Source organism: Python bivittatus, unplaced genomic scaffold (assembly GCF_059951505.1).
Source record: "Python bivittatus isolate LINGU-HERP-01145 unplaced genomic scaffold, Pbiv_v1 ctg000590_np1212, whole genome shotgun sequence".
Lineage (NCBI taxonomy): Eukaryota > Metazoa > Chordata > Lepidosauria > Squamata > Pythonidae > Python > Python bivittatus.
This window is the reverse complement of record NW_028277086.1, coordinates 25,832,123-25,853,320: the sequence shown is the minus strand read 5'-3', so window position 1 is coordinate 25,853,320 and position 21,198 is coordinate 25,832,123. Positions and strand designations below refer to the sequence as shown.

Sequence of the window (21,198 nt, the reverse complement as noted above, 5' to 3'; positions counted from 1 at the left end):
CAAATCAGAATGCAGAAACTACAAGGGTATCTCACTGCTGTCCATTGCAGGCAAGATCTTTGCCCACATTCTTCTGAACAGACTTGTCACTGTCTCAGAAAGGAACCTCCCAGAGATGCAGAATGAGTACAGCAGACATGATATTTGCAGTGAGGCAAGCCCAGAAGAAGTGCATCTAGCAGAACAAGCCTCTTTACTCTGTCTTCATTTACCTGACCAAGGCATTTGATGCTGTAAACGAGGAGGCTCTCTGGATCATCCTGGGTCATTATGGATGTCTGAGGAAATTTGTGAAGTTGATTCAGCTACTCCACAATGGAATGACAGGAGAGATTCCTTACAATGGTGATACATCAGCTGCACTTGCCATTTTCAATGGGGTAAAACAAGATAGTGAGCTAGCCCCAGTCCTGTTCAATCTGTTCTTCACTTGCATGTTGTCACGTGCTGTCCAGGGTCTGAAGGAGGGAATGTACATCAGGTATCAATTGAACAGCTCTCTCTTTGACCTTCACCGCTTGAACACACAGACAAAGTGCCTCCATACAGTCATCCAAGGAACTCTCTTTGCTGATGACTCTGCACTCCTAGCACAGAAAGACAGTGATCTACAATTGACGCTGAACAAGTTCTCAGACGCTGCTGTGCTCTTTGGCCTGACAGATGTAAACAGCTTCAAATACTTGGAAAGGATCATCTCAAGTGATCGGTCTTTGGACAAAGAAATTGACTCCAGGATCAGCAAGGCCAGCTGGGCGGCTGTGTACTAGAGTGTTCAGTCAACACAACATCTGTATCTCCACAAAGCTGAAAATCTACAGAGCTGTGGTTATCCCTTCTCTCCTATATGGATGTGAGTCCTGGACTCTGTACCAAAGGCACATCAAACAACTGGAGAAATTTCACATGCATGCTCTCCACTCCATCCTCAGCATTTGTTGGCAAAACCGTACCTCCAACCTGAAGGTCTTGGATCTCATGGAGTTTACCAGCATTGAGTCTCTGATTATCAGAGCCCAAATGCGGTGGGTGGAACACATCATCAGAATGGATGACCACAGTATGCCTTGCCAGTTGCTCTATAGTGTACTGGAGTCTGGGAAGAGACCTTGAGGTCGACCACGCAAGGACTACAAAGATGCTGTGAAAGAAACCCTACGCCACTGTGACATCCAGCCAAGGGAACTAGAAGCTGTGACTGCTGCCAGAACCTGCTGGCAAGCCCTGTGCTATGAAGCCTCAACCAGCTTTGAAGACAGGCACCGCCAAAAACTGATAGAAAACCATGAGTGGTGTCACAGAATAACACCCACAGTTCAACAATGGACTTCCAGTGCCCCCATTGTGCTAGACTCTGCACTTCCAGACTGGGACTGCAAAGCCATCTCCGTGTCCACAGATGAACTGCACAACAGCATATCTTCTTTGAACCCAAAGGATTACCCCTTCCTTATGGTTCTATCTATCTCATGAATATACCACAGACAGTTTGTTAAAGATTTCCTCTTGGGGTTTGCTGCTCTGATTTCCAGAAGCCATGTTCTGCATTGTCATTTAAGACAGTGTCATGTTTCTACCAATGAGAAACATGAACTCAGTTCTGCCTCCATAAGATGAATCAAAGCACTCAGGTGATGGCATAGTGTTTGCTCAAACTACCAGAGAACTGTTGGTGCATATTTCAATGAAAGAGATGGGAATGGAGCCAAGATACACATCAGTGTATGCTTTGCTGGTTGCTGAGCAGCATAAGGAAACAAATGTCAAACTAACAGATGTTGGGGGCAAGACAGAGGCTATAGGTGTTATGAAATAACTTGATAAAAAGAGAAAACAACGCACAGAGTTTATGCTGCTTTAATTTAGTACATATCCATCAATTTGCTCTAAACTTATTCAAGATATAGTAACAGATTTTTTTTCAATATAAAACAAAAATGATCAAAAGAATAAGAATTGAAGAAGAAAGAATCTGTTCATTTAAAGTCAATCAGACATTATTTATGCTTTGGGAAGATAATTATTTTCTTGCCCCACCTCTGTTGGCATCAGAAGGCTGTTAAGACCTGGCTTTTTCCTTAGGGTGTTAGAGCTGGGATGTTGTGCTTATCCATGTGTGAGTTATATGGTACCTCGTTGTTGTTTTTGTTTTTATTTGGATTATATTAATTTTGTCTAGCTATGGGTTTCTTTTATACAGGGTGTTTGTTGGGTTTTTTTGGCAAATGTATTTCAAATGGGCAGCCGTATACATTTGCTAAATAAATAAAGCAGGTAAGATCACATGAGCATATTCTATGCAATTTAGATACTGGACAGGTTTAAATGACCTTTAATATTGCAGATCCCTAATATTAAGCATTTCTTAAAGTGATATTAAGGTATGCAACTTCCCCTAGCAACCTCTATACAGCGTGTAGAGGGCTTCACTCCAAAAGTGGGCAGAGGCAGGAGGGGTTTTTTTATTCAGGGAGGGGGAGATATTTAAGTGCTAAAGCAAGCACCTTAAACCAGTATAGTAGCTAAAGCATCCATTTTGCTCTTTAGCTGTCTCAATCCCACACCCTCCCCAAAATGCAACCCACTGGATTAAACATTTGGAGGAGGGGTTCTGAGGGCTGCAAACAGGCACCCTGTAGTTTTGGGGGGAGGAACAGATAGCAGCACCTTGCTGAACTTAAAAGAGCTAAGCAAGGTTAAAACTGGCAGGTACTTAGATGGGAGACTATCAAAATATTCCAGGATTGTAAATTGAACTAGGAAGTTTTTTTAAAAAAATCATTCTGAGAAAAGGCAGTGGCAAACCACTTTTGTATTATTGCTAAGAAAACCACATGGATGGGCCCATGTAGTCACCAGATTCTGAGTTTGTCTCAAAGGGATCTCTCTTGCTGCAGATTTAAACACCTCCTTAGAACAAGTGCTAGGCCATTTTGGCTGTCAAATTCCTAGCCAGTTAGGAAAGGATTGGTAGCCTTTCATAAAAGGAACATGTAATCTTCTGGCTTCTAAGTGGAGGCATTTTGTAAGGAACAGCCACGGCCAGAACAAAAAAAAAAATTGGATTTCATTAGTATACAGTATGCATGATTATTCCCAATAACTTTGTTCTTTTCTGGTTTTAACAATTGCAGTTTAGTTGCAACTTTTGGAGATAGCTTAGGTGGCTGCACCTAAGAGTTGGGACTGCTGGTTGTGACACACCTTAGAAAGATTATTTGCCAGAGCCTTCTGCTAAATTATTAACGGCAAAGGTGAATTCTGAGAATAGTTCCAACCTTTGTGGAGAAATGACAGAGCAACCATGTGAGTGACTCATGCATGCTTTTCTAGCAAGTCTGTTGTAAAATTTCTAAAAGAGGAACTCTAGACATTTTCCAGACAGTGAAATGTGAGTTTTTTTGAAAGAGGAGCAGATGATTTCTCTCTCCTTAAAGGAGAAATATTGCCTTTCTTGGAAGTGAAACTGAAATGTGATTAGTGGATTCATGTGTCAGTTTCTCATGCTGTTGTTTGTAACAATCTAATGAATAATGCGCTTGGCAGGGTTATGTCCTTTGTATTAAATAAAACCCACTTCCAAGCCAAAGTCATTGGCTGGTGGTTTCTTAGTCTCCATCTGTGAATGGTTACATTCAGGAGCCTCTTAACTAGCATCTTACAAATTTGTTGGACTTCAGATTTCCCAATTTGTTAGTTAATTTGGTTGCTTGCCTAAAAGAATACATTTGGGAATATATTTATCACTTACCTCTAAATAAAACACACACTCTATCTATCTATCTATCTATCTATCTATCTATCTATCTATCTATCATCAATCATTTTAGAGGTAAAATAAATATAGCTTATTTTTATGTAATCAAAATATCTGCCCATAGTTCCTTAAAAAAAATCCCTCCAAACAGACACAGACAATATATTTCAGACTTCAGTCGGAAAGAATCAAAGCCTCAACCAAACAACTTAATTACTGGCTTACAAAATTTTGAAAATGAAAATAGTGCTAACATTAATTCAGATGAGGAAGATTTTACTTTTACTCTCACAATTTGATTTTGGTTAATGAAAGTTTTAAAAAAGGTTTATTACCCCCTGCCAATATGGCTGAGTGCTGTAGTTGGGAATGATTCACTCCTGCGGTTCCTTCTTTTTTTCTTTAACCCTACATTAAAGCCTTATCTCTGCTCACTATGCACGTGGCATACAATGTTGACACGTACTAAGCAATGCTGTGGTTGGTTTGTTTCTGGCTTTATAGCACTTGCAAATGGGGTCAATGAATAGATCATACCTTGCTTTAGCACCATGAACCTTAATTTTCAACCATGATTTATTGTTAGCCTACTGTTAGTAACTAAGTTAGCATGTTGTGTACATGGCAATGCATGATTTGTTTGTGGTTCGTTGACTTATTTCTGGTTTGTTTCTGTGCCCTTCCCAAAGTTACAATCAGTTTACTGTACTGCATAGAAGTCCAACTCAAAATGGAGAAAAGGAACCAGGAATTAATCAAACACCCCATGCTTGCTTTGTTCATCTGCACAATTAAACAAACTATGGTTAACACAAGCCGTGGCTTAGTATGATGCCTAAACGAATCAACGGTTTTCCAGTTAAGGGAAAAAGGTGCAATCATGGGTTAAATACAGCTGTAGGTAGCTATTTAAGTACAACTCTGATAAAGCAGATTTCACTCTCAGTCACTCTGGGAGTCTTTAAGCTGATCACTTTCCACCAGTCCAACTTGCCTCTAGTGGGTGTGAAGATTAAAGAAGTGAAACAAGTATGACTAATAATTCTTAGTCCCTAATGAGCATCCATATTAAAAGATTACCTCGTATCAGTGGAATTTGAATAAATATGGTGATGCAAGTCAATATGCATATACAATCATTATTGCTGGTTATAGGTTTCTCTTACCAAAATATGGGTGAACAATGTACATGCTATGGCAGGTTTCATGATCCCATATGTCCTCCCTCTCCATCTCAAAGATGGAAGGAAAACTGGGGCTTGTCTTGCTGCTGAAATGCTCCAGAAAAAAAGGCTAAGGGTGGCAACTGTGGCTATTTATGCTAGAAAGCCAGTTGGAATAGTGGAACAAGCACCTGTCTTTGTCTTTGTTGCTGTGTTCAGGTGGAAAGGTCACTTACAGCTTCAAGATTGAAAAAAAACAGTGGGGCATATTCCTTCAGAGTGCAACTAGGACACTCTGTGTTCATTGTGAAGCACAGCATCAAGGAGAATTCCTCACCTCTGTGGCAAACATGAAGCTAAATGAGTGGGAAAATAGTCAAGAAGAAAAAACTTTGATCTCCACAAGCTTTGGTTTTGTTGCTGTGGCCATCCAAAATTTGTAGACTCCATCTGGGGAAACATAAGGTGGGGTGTACAGAAATAAAGTGTGTCTCATAAACTGGCTTCTTAAAACATTTCTGAAGCTCTGTCATCCTGAGTCTAGTCTCTACTTGCGGATTTCCCTTTTGGGTCATTTTTATAAAAGACATACCTTCTCAATTTTTAAAAGACATGCCATCTGAAGTAAGATATGCCTTCTTAATACTTTCTTAATTTCAATGTAGAATCCCTTTTCTGTTTTCCACAGCTCTTACCTTAGTAACTATTTCCTTGTATCTAGCCTAAAATTCTTGTCACAATTCCACAGCCTCAACATCTGTGATCCTTTGACACAATGCATATGGTTCAGAGGCATTACTGCTTCAACTTAAATCTTAGGTCTTAAGAGTATCTGTTGTTGTTTTCTGAATTACAAACCTCTAGGATAAGTCTTGAGGATTGTACCAAGCTGTCTTGTTACATAATGGCACCACCTCACCTGTACAATGCCTTGCAATAAGATCTACACTGTTATACATAGGCTAGAAAAAATCCAAGCAACCAGCAGAAGGCAGCAAAGATGGTCCTCTTTGCTGTCACCTAATCATCATCTGGGTAATCAGAGAGGTGAACTATCTGAAGATATGTGAAGATAATTAGGATGTCTTTATTAGAGCCAAAATTCTGGTTCCCACAAAGAACAGTCGTTTAGTTTTCATCACAGAAACAAGCTGCAGCAATCTTGTATGACTGTACCTTTGGCAATATGTCAAATAAAACTAGTTAGCCCTAACTGGTTTTGTGATCATTAATATTTGGTTGCAGCTGGCTTGTTTTACTAAAACATAGTTGAATAATCTGTGGTAATATAAAAGGAAACTAACATTTTCAAACTGTACCTCATATCCAGGCCTAAAGTAGAAATAGAAATCCATGTCATGATCTGGCTCCTCTTTACCATTCTAAATTATCTTAATGTCTGAACCAACTTGCTAGGATTGATTTTGGGATAAAAATGCATGAAGCTGTGGGGGACATACTATTACTACTACTATTACTATTATAGTGATTTGATATGATTTGCTGTATGTCCTTCAGTGAACTATATTTCACAGAATGACTGGCAACAGTAAAACTAGCCTCCAAATAGAAATACTGGAAAGTAATAGAATTGAAAAGAAAGCAACTGTGTACTTTGACTTCAGCTGCTAATGAAGGATGGAAAAAGAATGAACACTTTGGAATAATTGAATATGTAAAGAGGCCTTTTATTCCTTTCCTTTAACCATGTCTTTCCACAATGTATACTTTAAGTCTATAAGCTGGGAGATAATCAAGTAAATTTAACTATTATTTTGCCTTTTATTCTTGCAGCGAGAGGGACAGTCTCTTAAAAGAAGCTGAAATTTTACATCAGGCAAGGTTCAGTTACATTCTACCAATTTTGGGAATTTGCAATGAACCTCAATTTCTGGGCATTGTGACAGAATATATGCCTAATGGATCACTGAACCAACTTTTACATGGGGTAAGTATGAGCAATGGTAGCAGGTGTTAAGAGCCACTGTGTTAATTTTAAAATGAGGAAAACATGGGGAAGCCGTCTTAAGAACCATTCAAATGATGTATGTAATATAATTTAACTCTGTTTCTCAACCTCAACAACTTTAAGATGTGTGGATTTCAGCTCCCAGAATTCCCCAGCCAGCATGCTGGCTGGGGAATTCTGGGAGTTGAAGTGCACACATTTTATAATTGCTGAGGTTGAGAAACACTAGTTAACTTAATGCATGAGAAGGAAGGGGAGCACATTTTCTGGCCAGTGTTGTACCTTAGTCTGGAAGGGGGCAATTTGAGAGCAAGTTCCCCACTCTCATGAATTAATATGAAGTAAAGGAACACTTTTAGGTAGCCTCTAAAGAGCTACTGAATATAGCCATTTTCCAGAATTTGTTGATTGTTTCTTTATTTGGTCTAAAATGTTGTCATAGATTTAAGAGTTAATACAAAATAGTTTTAATTGTGTAACATTATATTGCTGTATATATAAATAAACTGTGTGGGCATATGGTAAAAGATAAGGATGCCATCTAATTGAGGTGAACTCTTGATAACTTAAGGAGCACCTCTGTATGATTATTTTGGCAATAGTACGGAAGTAGCTTGTCATCACCTTCTTTCAGGATGTTCTTTCAACTTCCCACTCTAGTCTGCCTGTCTATCATTATGTGTTATTTACATTCTTTCTCTTTTCTAAATAGAAAAACGTCTATCCTGACATTGCTTGGTCACTCAGATTTCGCATTTTGTATGAAATTGCTTTGGGAGTAAATTATCTTCACAACATGAGTCCTCCACTCTTGCACCATGATTTGAAGACCCAGAATATTTTACTTGACAGTGATTTCCATGTTAAGGTAAGGGTGTGTTCTCTGTAGCTTAGAAGCTGAAAAGTCAGGGGTAGAAACTTTGTAGTAAAGAGAAGAATGTTGCACGTAAAGGAAATAAGAGAGGTCAACATTGCAAATAGAATGGGGCAAAGAGCTATGTAAGAAAATGGCATTTTACTCTTCTGAACATCAGAATATCAGACTACATCCCAAGTCCTACTTCTAAAAGCCTCCTAAAATTAAACCAAGCATTACCAAAAGTCTTTTGAAGCTATTCTGTTGCTTCAAGGTTTAGAAATCCTTTTAAAATGAAAAAGGGAAAGCTATAATCACAACTTTATTTATTTTGGTAAGATTTGTACATTATCTTTTTTTTCTCCCTCATTCTTGGCCACTAGATTTGCAATCCGTTTACCAATTCAAAAAAAAAAAAAGACATTTTAATTGGCTGTATGTGAAAATAGATTTAATTTTTTAATGCAGTTTTCATGCCTTTATTGTTTGGGTGGGTCCTTATAGGTCATTTTGTCCAGTCCCCTGCTCACTGAGGAATAGGGTCATCTGCTGGGGATGGCAAGCACAACATCATGATTGTCCCTTTTGCACTTACTATGAGTGAGTGGAATTGGGATCTCACTAAACTATCCTGACAGGTAGATTGAACCAGTGTTTGAAAACCTCCAGTGAGGGGAATCCACCATTGTTCTAGACCTTTGCTCCACTGCTTAACGGCTCTTATCATCAGGAAATTCCTCCTAATACCCAGCCTGAATCTCCTCTCTTTTAATTTTAACTTGTTGGTCCTCGCCCTGCCTTGAGTTTCAACAGAGAACAGCTTCCACATTCTTTTCCACAAACCACATTTTTAGAAGTTTGCAGATTATGAAATTTCCTTCCAGTTTTCTTACTCATTTCTGTGACTGATAGACAGAAAAGCAAAATTGTGGCTTAGTAGATAATTGGGTTGCTCATATTTAGATCTTAAAAGGGGAAATAAAAATTGGATCAGAGATACAAAGATATACAAATTTGCCACTTACTGAGTGAATGGTTATGGTGGTAGTAAAAGGGTACTTATAAATACTGTTACAATTGTCTTCCTTGAAGTAAATAATGAACATTTTTAAAAAAATGAAAGGAACCTCAATATTTGTAATATGCATTCACTGTTAGTCATTTCTAATATAAATATATGGCTAGTTTGAAATGGCATAATAGTGAGTTTTTCTCTTCCATTAGTGAGTTTTTAATCTGACATCTTTACATACATTAAAATCTGAGAACATTTAGAAATCTTTCAAAAAACAAATGTTATATCCCCTGATCTTGCATGAGTATTATTCTTATTAAGACCCTAAGAGTTAAGTTTTATAAGAAAATAAGCACCCAAGATTATACACATATATGAACATACACATTTAAACATGACAAAGCTTTTACATACCAAACCTTAAAAGAGATGCAATATTGAGGTGCACAGTGTTTCCACCTTCCATAGTTTTCGATGCCAACTGTTTTGTATAGTTTAATTTCTATGGAAAATACATTCTTATCACCTTTTTCTTAAAATATGGCAGAGCCAAATGAAATTGCCTAGCCAATCTTAATCTGCATGGCTAATTGTAAAAATCTCTCCCTATAGTTATTTTGCTAAGCAAGAATATCCAGTCTCAGTTTGTTCAACCCAACAAGTTTAATTTAAGAACCATAGATTAATTCTTACTACAAAAATAGAAATATGACATGACAAATAGTCCAAGGAAAAGTATCAGACTAGAGGTATCCGAATGTGCTTGTTGAAAACATTGATCTAACTTTTTGTGGACCAGTTCACAGACTACTTATATTCTGACTGCAGCCTCTGGTTGCCTTTAATCTGCTTAGACGTTTTTGATAACAGATAAGGAGAACAAAATAATTAGACCTTGGATAAGAAAGAACATTTCTGATGATAGTAAGTGAATACTGTATGACCAGAATTTATAAATCAACAAACTGCAAACTAATGTTTGTCTATTGCTATAATTCCCATAGTAGTCTTTTGTAAAATGGCATTAAACAATGTGAATCTATCTGCAAATTCTGGGGGGGGGGAAAGTAGATTCACTTAGCCTTGCATTGTCTTGAATATAAAAAAGAAAGCACAACTTCATTTTGAATTCACACACCACATTAAGCTTGCATGCTTTTTGACTTAGCATGATCTATGAACTGGTCAATAATTTATCCATGGCTTTATTTAGAGAGGTAAATCATAGTTCAGTACTGCATTTAATCGTTGGTCTACTAATTGCACCTGTGGCTTAGTGTGATGAGGGAATGGAGGCACATAATTTGTTTTTTGTTTCCTGACTTAACTGGTTTATTTTTATGCCTTGATCAAACCTGTAGCCTACCCTTCCCCAAACTTTCCGCCCTCCATATATGTGAATCAGCTCACAGAATTGTCAGCAATGGCAGTGCTGGCTGAGGAATTTGGAAGTTGAAATCCCCACACCTAGAGAGTGCTCAAGTTATAAAAACAGTTCTAGGCATACTACCACAATGTAAGATAGGAGCATGGAAAAAAAAATAAAGGAAAACAAACTAGGAATTGCCCAAAGGACCCATGTTTATTTTGCTTCTCTTAAAGCTGACCCTGGTTTGTTTGACAAACCATTGTCAAAATAATGGATTAGTGTAATGTCATCTATCTGTAGAGCAAGGGTGGAGAGAAAGTAAATCAGGCTGTTAATAGATCTCTAGATGACATGTAGTAGATATTCTGATTCCCAGTTATCCCAATTCCATTAGCAAGAACAGAAATGTGTTTTTGTTGATAATTAAACTGCTGAAATGAAGAAAGGTTGGGAGAAAATGCATTTCACTGCAGTTTTGAGCAAAGATGTTATAAGCTATTGGTTCTTACAATAATACAGATTTTACTTAGTTCTCAGAATATAACAAATTATTTCTAAGGAATGAATTTCTCAATATCCCCCTATGGATCTTAGGATTCTAGTTTTATAAAACTGAAACATGAATGCTCTTGGTAAATTTAAAGTCTACTCAGCGCTACTCTAATGACTTAAGAGTACCTCTGGAAAAGCAAGTGGCATTAGGCCAAAAAAAAAAAAGTCAATTCCCAAGAAATCTTAGAAGGAACAATGTATATGATATGAATTGGCAATTACCACATTATCTAGCTTAAAAAATTCTTACAAAAAGTATTTTAAGGTTTCACCCTTCAGTCAGTCTGTCCCTTTTATTTTCTTGTTTGCCTGTCTTTTCTTCCTTTCTCTTTTGAAATAATGGTCTGATTTAAAGTTTTGTTAAACAGAACAAGCTTCTTCTCATAAAAAGGGCCTTTCTCCGAACAAAAATCTGTTTTTTTCATAGACCTAAATCTTTGTTTCAAAGCTGTATGTGGTGACCTAAGCTTCTTTTCCAGATCGCAGATTTTGGTTTGTCAAAGTGGCGTATGGTGTCCATGTCCCTTTCAAGAGGGGAGAAATCAATGCCTGAGGGAGGGACCATTGTCTACATGCCACCTGAAGATTATGATGGCAGCCAAAAACTCCGTGCAAGCGTGAAGCATGATATATACAGGTATGTTATTCTATTATGGAGTTTAGGAGCAATATGTGTTCTTTTTTTTTTTTTTTTAATCTGCCACATTGGGCATTACAAATGTATGTAAAATACAGAGACTGAAGGCCAAAAATGTTGTGTACTTCAGTGTTTTAAATCTGCATAGAATTAGTTATACTCCTTTGTGAAGGTTAAGGTTAACACATTTTTGCTATTAGGGAGATTTGTTTTCTTATTGGTGTTACTAATCAATTATGTGTTGTTTGGAGTATATTTCTTTCCCTGTTCAATGGCAGTCAATAAAGTTAATACACTTTTGCATCTAGTATTACCAACCAGTTTCTGGTTGAAAATTTCACTAAATTTTCAAAGTGCTTTTGGAATCAGTTTAAGGATGGGTTCCTGCATGCAAGGATGACTTTGTTGTCCAGTTACGGCTTGCATAATTCAAGTTTTTTCATAGATGCCTGCTCTCAGGCATTGTATTGTACACATGCTTGGAAAATCTAATTCACCACTGAGTTTCAAATACACACACACACACACACACGTATGTTGCTGTTGTGAAATAGGGCCACCAGATGTCAATTTAAACTCGGTGCTTCTGGGTTACTCTAAGGAATCTTTTAATCCTTTCTTGGGTTACTTAGAGTAAAGCCTCTTTAATTTTGTGAGGCAATTGTCCTTCTAAGAACTTTACGGGGGTGTTAAGTAACTAACTTAATGTAAGTCAAGGTGTAATGTTTGCTGATTTCACTAAGGACCTTGCTCGCTCCAATGTTTTATGTATGCACATTAGCAACAAACAATTATACATATCCAAAGGGCCTACATCCAGACATCACAATAAACTCTGGTTTAGGTTTACAGAAAGAACTCCTGCTTCATGTTCACTTCAGGGATAGGTTCAAAAACATTGGCTTCCATTTTAAATAAAGTAAAGCTTAGTCCTGTATCCAATAGCAAACTGTGGTTGATCTTAATCATGTATTCTTGAATAAAGCCAACTTCTGATTTTAAGATGGTATAAGATGGAAGATAGGTTGCTAAATTCATACAAAAGAGCAGGCTGTATTTAATGAAAAATAGATGTAAAATCTTCCAAACTTCCCTTTGTGGCTACATAAGGAGAGGAGAATTAGCACATGAACCTAAAATGGTTTACGTGAACCTAAAATTTACTCAATTTCCAGTAGGTCAGGATATATTCTGTTACAAGAATACAATTGGTATAATTAATATTTAAGTAACTTTTGAGAAAGTATCCTTGTATTTGCATTAGGTTTAATAGATCTAATTTATGTATTTATTTATACACACATGCTGTATATATATATAAATAAATTACTGTGTTTTTAAGTTACCAAGGATACTTGTCCCAACTAGTCAATGAGAACATTTGAAATAATTCTTTCCTTGCTTTGCTGTTGGGTCAGGAGGTAGAAATTCACACAAAACAACAACAGTTGGGATATTTTCATTTCATTGAGCTTTTTTTTTCTCTCTCTCTTGGGAAAAAATTGAACTAATTTACAAATACATACTAATGTGCATTTTTGTTTGGAACAGTTACGCCATTATTATGTGGGAAGTGATGTCAAGAAAACAGCCATTTGAAGGTCAGATTTTTGTCTTTGTCTAATTCTGTTAAGGAACAGCTGAGTTGGGCTAACCTGTTGAGAACTGGGTCATTTGATATAATATAAACAGTATGTTTTTTTCAAAAGGCCATTCTTTCCCCTTTGTCTTAAATTTTGTACTGTGGCAAAATACATTATGCTGCAGAATATCAGTAGGAAGGGGAGGTGGCGTGTTTTGCCAAATTAGGTTTAGATCACAATATAATATAATCTAAAATGTAAATTATTACCTGTGTTCTGATTTTTTTCAGTATTGGATGAAATGCGCATATATTTCTAACATATGCATGTATTTACTTTGGCAGAAGTTATAAATCCCTTGCAAATTATGTACAGCGTGTCAAGAGGGAGGCGTCCAGACACCGGGGAAGAGTGTTTGCCACTTGATATTCCTCACCGACAATTGATGTTGTCTTTAATGGAATCTGCCTGGGCACAAAATCCAGATGAAAGGCCATCTTTTTCAAGTGAGTTTCTCCTTTTACTCTATAGGATAGGTAACTCATGAGCTCTTGCTACACTCTGCTACTGCATAATATTTGTTCAGCCCTCTGAAGTGCACCCCTTGCTTCCGCATAAACTACTGAAATGAGGAAAAGCTACACTTGAACACAATGTTCAAGATTGTTCAACTGCTGGAAGCATCTCAAATATTAGTAGGGAATGCTTTATTTGTATATATTAAAGTGATCAAGTATAATTTGCGTTAGCCTTTAAGGCTCTGCAGCTTTATTTTATCATGATGAAAATAGGGCTACCTACTAGGTAGGTCTTTCCCATCACCCGTTAGCTGTATTCAGTGGGCAAAAAGTGCTTTGGAGCATGTGTGGCATAGCATCAGTCAACAGCTTCTTAAAGCAGCTGTGCCTTTTCCTGGAGTCACATGGCCACCCTCTGCAGCTGCAACACATTCCTGGAAAATGGCATGTTTTGTTAAGAGGTGGTGGGCAGATGCTTCATCCATGGTCAAGGAAATTCTGAAGCAGCTTTTCCCCTTACTGAAGTCCTGTATAGTCCTGTTGGCTAAGGGGAATGTCCACCTAATAGGTAACCCTATATTTATTTTGTGATTCAATTGCAGTGGGAAGTTTTTGAGATGAACTCTTCACTGAGGGTTGCTCAATGAAGCAGTTCTTCCTTATGCCCTATGCTCGTTCCTTATGAGGATGTGATTACTTTTCTTCCCATTTTACAGCTGAATTGCAAAACTGAGACAGTTGCTAGAGAAAAACAAAAACGGAGGAATAAAAAGGTCCTTCCAAGCATGTGAGCATGAGTGAAACACCCCTCCTTGAAGCATGAAACCTTTGCAAGTCTCACATGGCTGCTTTAAACAGCATCCCTGGCTCTAGAGTGGTGCTTGAGTGGAAGGGATGTTGCTTTGTATGTAGCCTAATCTCTGTCCAGTTTTTGCATTCACAGAATGCCTGAAGAGAGTGAACATGTCAGGATTATTCTTCCCGTACTCTTAGCTGCAGCATACTAATTTACAGTACCTGAGGCCATCTAATGTGTTTGTTGCATGCAGATTCTTAAACCCCATATTTCCTGGTTCCTGTTCTGGCTATCAGACAAAAGTAGTGCTCAGCAAAATATTTGCAAAGAGGCATGCCAATTACTCTTTGTTGAAATGCACTCAACATCACATCAGATACTATGTAGAATGTGATTCGGTGTGTTCATTCAGTATTTCTTCTTTTACTTAAGCGGGAAAACTCTAAAACTCGTTACTTTAAGTTATAATAGCAAATACCTAAATCAGAATTATTTACTAGGGGCACAAAGGGTTTAATTAGATGTTTCTATTCATGAGAATTGATCTAGTCTGATCATGAATGTGATACTTGGCTTTGAGCTCTCTTTGAGCACTGAAAATACCAGTGTGTGGTCTTGTGCTATGGATTAGGTACCCAGGATGAGACTGTAAAACCAGCTGCATAACTTAAGCCCCCCAAGCCCTGGGTGCAGTCTCTAGAGTCCCTCTGAAAGGTGCCACCACATTGTAACTAAATGGGGAATTATTAAATACATGAGAAATTATAATTATTTCTACTGATTTAATTTGAATTTACTTTGATGCTAATTAAATTAAAAAGATTTTACCCAGGCATTACTTATTTTATGTCCTCGCCTGCCTACTCTCAACACGAAATGCAGTTCCCCAGATTGCAATTTTAATCTACAAACCACCCAACCAGCCACCCCAGCTCTTGACCTCATGATGCTTCTTGAGGTTGATAGGAAATATAATTCAGCAATATCTGGAAGGCTATATCTTGACAAAGTTCCCATTATCCTTGAGTGCTGGTCATGGTGAGGTTGAGATAAGCTCCAACCTGGAGCCTCTGAGCATCACCCACAGGGCACTTGGGTATGAGCAGACTGCAGCATAGTACATAGTACAGGTGGTCCTCAACTTATGACCACAATAGGAAAATTCATTATTAAGTGGTGCAGTCATTAAGTGAGGCATCATGTGACTGCACCCAATTTTATGACATTTTTTGCAGCGGTTAAGTGAATCGCATGGTTGTTAAGTGAATCAGTTCCCCCATTGATTTTGCTTCTCAGAAGCCGACTGGGAAGGTCGCAAACAGCAATCATGTGACCCCAGGAAACTTCAACCATCAGAAATATAAGGCAGTTGCCAAGTGCCTGAATTTTTATCACGTGACTGCAGGGACACTGTGACAGTTGTAAGTCCAAGGGCCAGTCATAAGTTACTTTTTTCAGCACTGTCGTAACTTCAAGCAGTCACTAAATGAATGGTCATAAGTTCAGGACTATCTGTATTCCTACTCCCCCAGAATGCCCAGAGTACTGTAAGCAGTCTTTAAACAAAGAAATGGAGGATGAGGGAAGAGAACAGCAACCTGTCTGCTACCATGGTCATCCAATGCATTGCCTTTGAAATGCCTTCTTGCTACCTCCAGAACTTGTATATGAGGGAGATTCATTTTTACCGTATTTGTGAAAATCTTCAATGTGGTTATGCAGTCCACTCAGGTAGGGCGTGGCAGGTTATAGGTTCCTCCTGTTCATTTGGGCTCAGCTATCAGTATTGGGGGGAGGGTAGATAAGAAGCACAACACCAAGGCTGGGATTGTAACTCTGTTAATACCAAATTTTGGTGAACTGTGGTAAACCTGAAAGCAATGCTTCAAGCAAAATATATATACAATTTATTTATTTAATTCAACTTTGGTGCTGCCCAGCTCCAGACCAACTCTAGGCAGCTCACAATATTAAAAAAAAAAAAACAAATACAGTAAGATAAATAAAAACACAGTAAGCAAAATAAACAAAATGGCAAATCCAGGTAACATCAACGTGTGCAATGTATGACAAACATATCTAACAAGATTCCCTCAAGCCTACCCTAAGGCCTGGAGGAACTTTAAGGCCTTCCAGAATGCCATCAAGGTCCAAATCCCTTATGACAATTGTGTTAAAATGTCAAACAAGTAATAAACATTAGTTGTTCCCTCTCTGCTGGATATATAGGATGTAGTACTACCTGGTTTTACCAAGGAATAACTGATTTTGACATTCTTAAAACTAGGTTTATGGAGTATTTTTCAAAGTTTAATTTCCATAGTTTAAACTTTCTGTTAAAGACCTAATAGTGAGTGTCTTTGTTTAGGGTGCTTAATAGAACTTGAACCTGTGCTGAGGACCTTTGAAGAGATACCTATGCTTGAAGCAGTAATAGAGTTAAAGAGGGCCAAAGTAAGTGCTCATTTTGTAACCTATTACGAAAAGAATTTGTTCCCAAAAAGAAATTGGACATCCATGTATCTGAAGCTAGAATTCTAACACTGATAATCATATGCAGATGTTCACTTGCCCAGGCTGAATTATGCTGAGGTATATGGGGGCTTATGGGACTGTAAGTGCATTGAAATATTTGTAATCACAAACTCTGCCTTATTGGGATGCTTGATCATAGATAGAACTGTAAACCTGTTCAGCTAAGTGGACATCCTGTCCCCTTGTAGTTTGTTATGTTAAACAATAAAAATCTGTGCAAGCAGTTGGAGTTAGGTGAGCACATGCCCCAAATTCTGCCCTGCCACGTAGCCTTCCTCAGGTGCAGGGCTGTTAGGTATTTTGCATCATAATTATGCTTTGATTTCATAATACCATGCTGTTTTACACAAGCATGCTAATATCTCTTTCAGTCCCAGTATGAGTGGCGATGCGTTCATTTGTCGAATAAGATCTCCAGTGATGAGTCGATATCTTTAAATATACCATTGAGCACTAGTATACAAGAGGTAAAACATTTTTCTACTATTATCGTAAACACCTTAACATTTATAAACTTTTTTGCCAAAGATCAGTGGTTGCTTTTGTAGGGATTCAGAAAGAATATGTAAGATGAGTTAGTGAAGTTTGTAAACTTTATTGAGCAGGAATACATCAAAGTCTTATCCACTGATACAAAAATTTATGGTGAGCAATAACAGACAGCTCTGCCAGTGGTCAACACACAGCATCTTTCAGCATTTCAGACCTCTGTTGAGATTCTTTGGAGAATTTCAGGGGATAGTCAACAGCTTTATCAACTTTATACTATGCTAATCATGTGCACACCTGTAAATTAGCATGTTTAAATACCTGTTCAGGGTAGGAGATAACCTCTGGTGAATGGCAAGTGCCCAGTGTGGATAATTAGGCGCTCACCCCTGCTTTCTCAGTCCCACACCATACTATGATACAGAGAGAAGCCTGTGGCATGCTTGGATGCTACATAGCGGGTGTGAATTTTGGAAAGAATAGCTTCCAAATGGTGAAACTGGGATAACATCTAGGCTCAGAGAAGTATAATGCTTCCACACCACTATTGTCCTCCTCGAAATAAATAGATCTTCCAGCATTGACAGTTCAATATAATTTCAAAAACCACAGAATATTTGCATGAATAATACATTCTAGTATTGAGACACTGAATGATATCTAACATTCAGGGTCATTTCAATCATCCAGTAGCTGATACTCAATAAAGCGCTTGCCCTGTGTGCTGTTCAACCCTCAGCATCTCCACATAGGGTTTGGAAAAATGCCTGTTTGGAAATCTCTGAACTTTGGGATAGGGCTCATCTTTTAAGATGAGGTGGCTAAGAACACTTTTTAAATTTTTCTTTGAGTAGGAGGTGGGGAGAGAAAGCTTACACCGTATCAAGTGGTGTTAGGTTGCCTTCTGCTATGCTACCTTTTTAATTTGGGACAGATTATATCATGGGAATTATATCACATTTAGGATATAGCATCCTTCCTAGAGTGTTGTTAAAGGAGGAAAAATGGCTTTTCCCAATGGCCTTGAAAATCACTAGCATTCATTCACAGAGAGAGAGAGAGCACACATGGAAGAACAAACAACCCTGTGAAAGGGAGATATAATTTCACCCCAGTCTTTTATTCATTTCATACTAATGGATCAATCTTTAATTTGACCCTGCATTTGGTGATTATCTTTGTAGAACCAGAGAATGGGCATAATGAATTGATTTAATGGCAACAACAACAGTAGAGAATCTCTGTAGTAATTAGTGTTGGATTAGGACTGGACCATGACCATCAGCCATGGAAGTTTACTGGGTGACTTTAGGCTAGTCGCATTTTCTCAGCAGGATGTTCCTCACAGAGTTGTCATCAAGTAAAACTATAAACATGTATGTCATCTTGTCATTAATAAGGTGACAAAAAAATAAAACATCATTAGTAGTTTTTGCGTGGAAATTTGAAGACAAGTGACGGTGCTGTTTTATTGTAGGTGGGGGTTTTTTTGTCATTACTTAAGGCTAATACAGTGTTGTCTCCTGGTGAAGAGCTGTATGCATGACTTGTGCAATGAATTTAGCTTTGGTTTTCACCAAAAATCTTTGCACTACACTTGTGTCATTCTGAACCAACCACAATAGAGTTAACTGATTGTGTGTAAGATGTATAACCAATGATTTTCCTGGAATGAAATGAATACAAAGTTTTAGAATAGCCTTCCTGGCACCCTCAGACAGATTAGATTTTAGCTATATTGATTGGAAATTCTGGGAAATTCAGTCTAAATGTATTTGAAAGCCACAAGGATGAGTAAAGTTATTCTAGATGCCCTCAGGCCTCAACATGAGGTAGAAGTCATGGTACTAAGAGTACCATTGGGAAGTCTTAGTGCAGTCCTATGTATTCCTGTTCAGAAATATGTCCTACTGGATTCATACTGCATTAGTGTGCATAAAAAAAAAAAGATGTTTCATGTATGGGTGCACATTGAGTCAAGCCATTATTTCATGTAGTTCATATATACTAGGACTATATTTTTAATTTTGTTTTCAGTAGACAGTATATAAAACTAGGGAGGGATGGAAGGATGTGTCCTCACGTAAGCTGTAGGTCTACAAATTTAGCACAGTTGGCAATGCTCTCCTGGGCTTCAACCAGGCCTCCCCTGTCTGAGCTATGATCCCCCTTCCTCACCATAAAAAGGAACAGGCTTGTCAAGCGAAGAGTCCCATCGCCACCACATCCCCCACCATAATCATTGCAGCTTCCAATTGCCACAACTATGACCAGAGGGGAGAAGTAATATAAACACTTTTACTCAAACTTTGTTCCATGTGTGAGGAATGGATCAAGATGTCTTTATATTTTTTGAATATATTATATTCCATAAATGAGAACATGAAGTAAATCTATATGGCCTAAATTTAAGGACAAGTTTAAAGATTAAACTAATCCCATGTTGAAACTAAATTGATACTATATAGAATTTTTATATTAAGTTTTTCTTTCTTTATGTTTATTTTAATCACTGATATGTAAGTAGGGTTTTAAATATATATAGCACTAGTGCATTTTGTGGGCGTTGTACTTGTTCATTAAATTTCACCAATTAAAAAATTAAAACAAAAAATCTTTTGTTCCATGTGATTCTGTTCTTTCCAGAATTCCTGTTTATCCCAAAATGATAAACTTTTTCTTCCACGTGTTCCCCAGGATACATCAAAACCATACAACATCCTTTCAGATGGTATGTCCTCTGCACACAATTGCAGCTTTGATTAATGACAATTACATAATCTTCTTATGGATATGAAGTAGTTAGATCGTGTTTCTCTGGTCCACAGAATGTTAGTAACAGGGACTGGACCAAAGCAAAGGGTTGAACAGATAGCATCCTATCCAGGATAGGATCTTAGATTGAAGACCGGTATTCTACAATGTTCAGTGTTCTTTTTAAGGTTATTCTGTGGGTAAATATATAGATTCCAACTAAATATATAATTTTAAATAATAAATAAAATTATGTAATATAAGAATGATTTACCCTAGATCTCAAGAAGTAAAAAGAAGTTCATTCTGACTGCCAGTTGGCCAAAGAACCAAGATCCAACATTTGGCTTTCTAGCCAAAAAAAACCCCCAACAAAAATTACAAATTTGGTCCAAACTATAAATAACAGCCAATTGATGGTTCAGCTTTTCATTTTGGCCTTTCTTTTTTACTTCGTTTGTCTTTCCTTCTAGTCTATCCTGTGTTTTTAATTTGTAAGTTTGGTTGCAGAGTCATTCTTTTTTTTTTTTTTTAATTCATACTAGCTGCTTTGGGAGGCAACAAGTATCCGTCCTAACCTGGTACTCGGTGGGTTAGGATTAGACACAATGGGTTACCAACTGTATTGCCAACAGCCATACTGGCTGGGTTTCATAACAAATGCAGTGCAACACATTTGGAAGGTATCCGGTTGGGAAAGGCTGTGTGGCAGGAGAGCAAAAGGTGGTTTTAAGCTTCATAGCAAATAGCTTTTGATGTTACCTGTTGGGGGAATGAGAGAAACTAAAAAAAGAAATAATCAATCTATAGGTTGCGTTGCAGCCATTTGGTGTGGTGTAGTGTGGCTGGAATCGTAGGTAAATGACAGAGTAGCTCTGGGTTTCTTTTGTCCTTTGTTTTTATTTTTTACTTTTTTTAAATTAACAAGTTTTTTAAATTAACAAGATTAAATTAACAAGTCACTTTTCTTTCATGATAGTTAAGGATGAACCACACTCACTGATCAGTTATGTCCCACCGTCTCAGAGTACTCAGTCTTATGTGTCTCAACAAAGTTCTTCATCTACCACAAATAGTTCTAATTCATCAAATTCCATGCCGTGTTTGCTGCAGACATCAGGAGCTAACTCGGGTATGCAGTTGAAAGTTTTGAATCCTACTCATGATTGATCTGTTTTTAAGAACGAAGTATTGTAATGTGGCAT

General features: G+C 37.6%; 1 protein-coding gene across 2 annotated transcripts in view; it reads left to right on the top strand.

The window, feature by feature from the left end:
* RIPK2 (receptor interacting serine/threonine kinase 2) overlaps positions 1–21,198 on the top strand; it is a 39,088-nt gene that overhangs the window by 11,687 nt on the left and 6,203 nt on the right. For both annotated transcript variants that reach the window (XM_088149147.1, XM_007437442.4), the window contains exons 2-10: positions 6,715–6,868; positions 7,602–7,757; positions 11,161–11,318; positions 12,870–12,919; positions 13,246–13,407; positions 16,584–16,669; positions 17,122–17,217; positions 19,886–19,970; positions 20,973–21,125. In XM_088149147.1, coding sequence (XP_088005273.1) covers positions 6,715–6,868; positions 7,602–7,757; positions 11,161–11,318; positions 12,870–12,919; positions 13,246–13,407; positions 16,584–16,669; positions 17,122–17,217; positions 19,886–19,970; positions 20,973–21,125 — 1,100 coding nt within the window. The remainder of the gene's footprint in view (positions 1–6,714; positions 6,869–7,601; positions 7,758–11,160; positions 11,319–12,869; positions 12,920–13,245; positions 13,408–16,583; positions 16,670–17,121; positions 17,218–19,885; positions 19,971–20,972; positions 21,126–21,198) is intronic.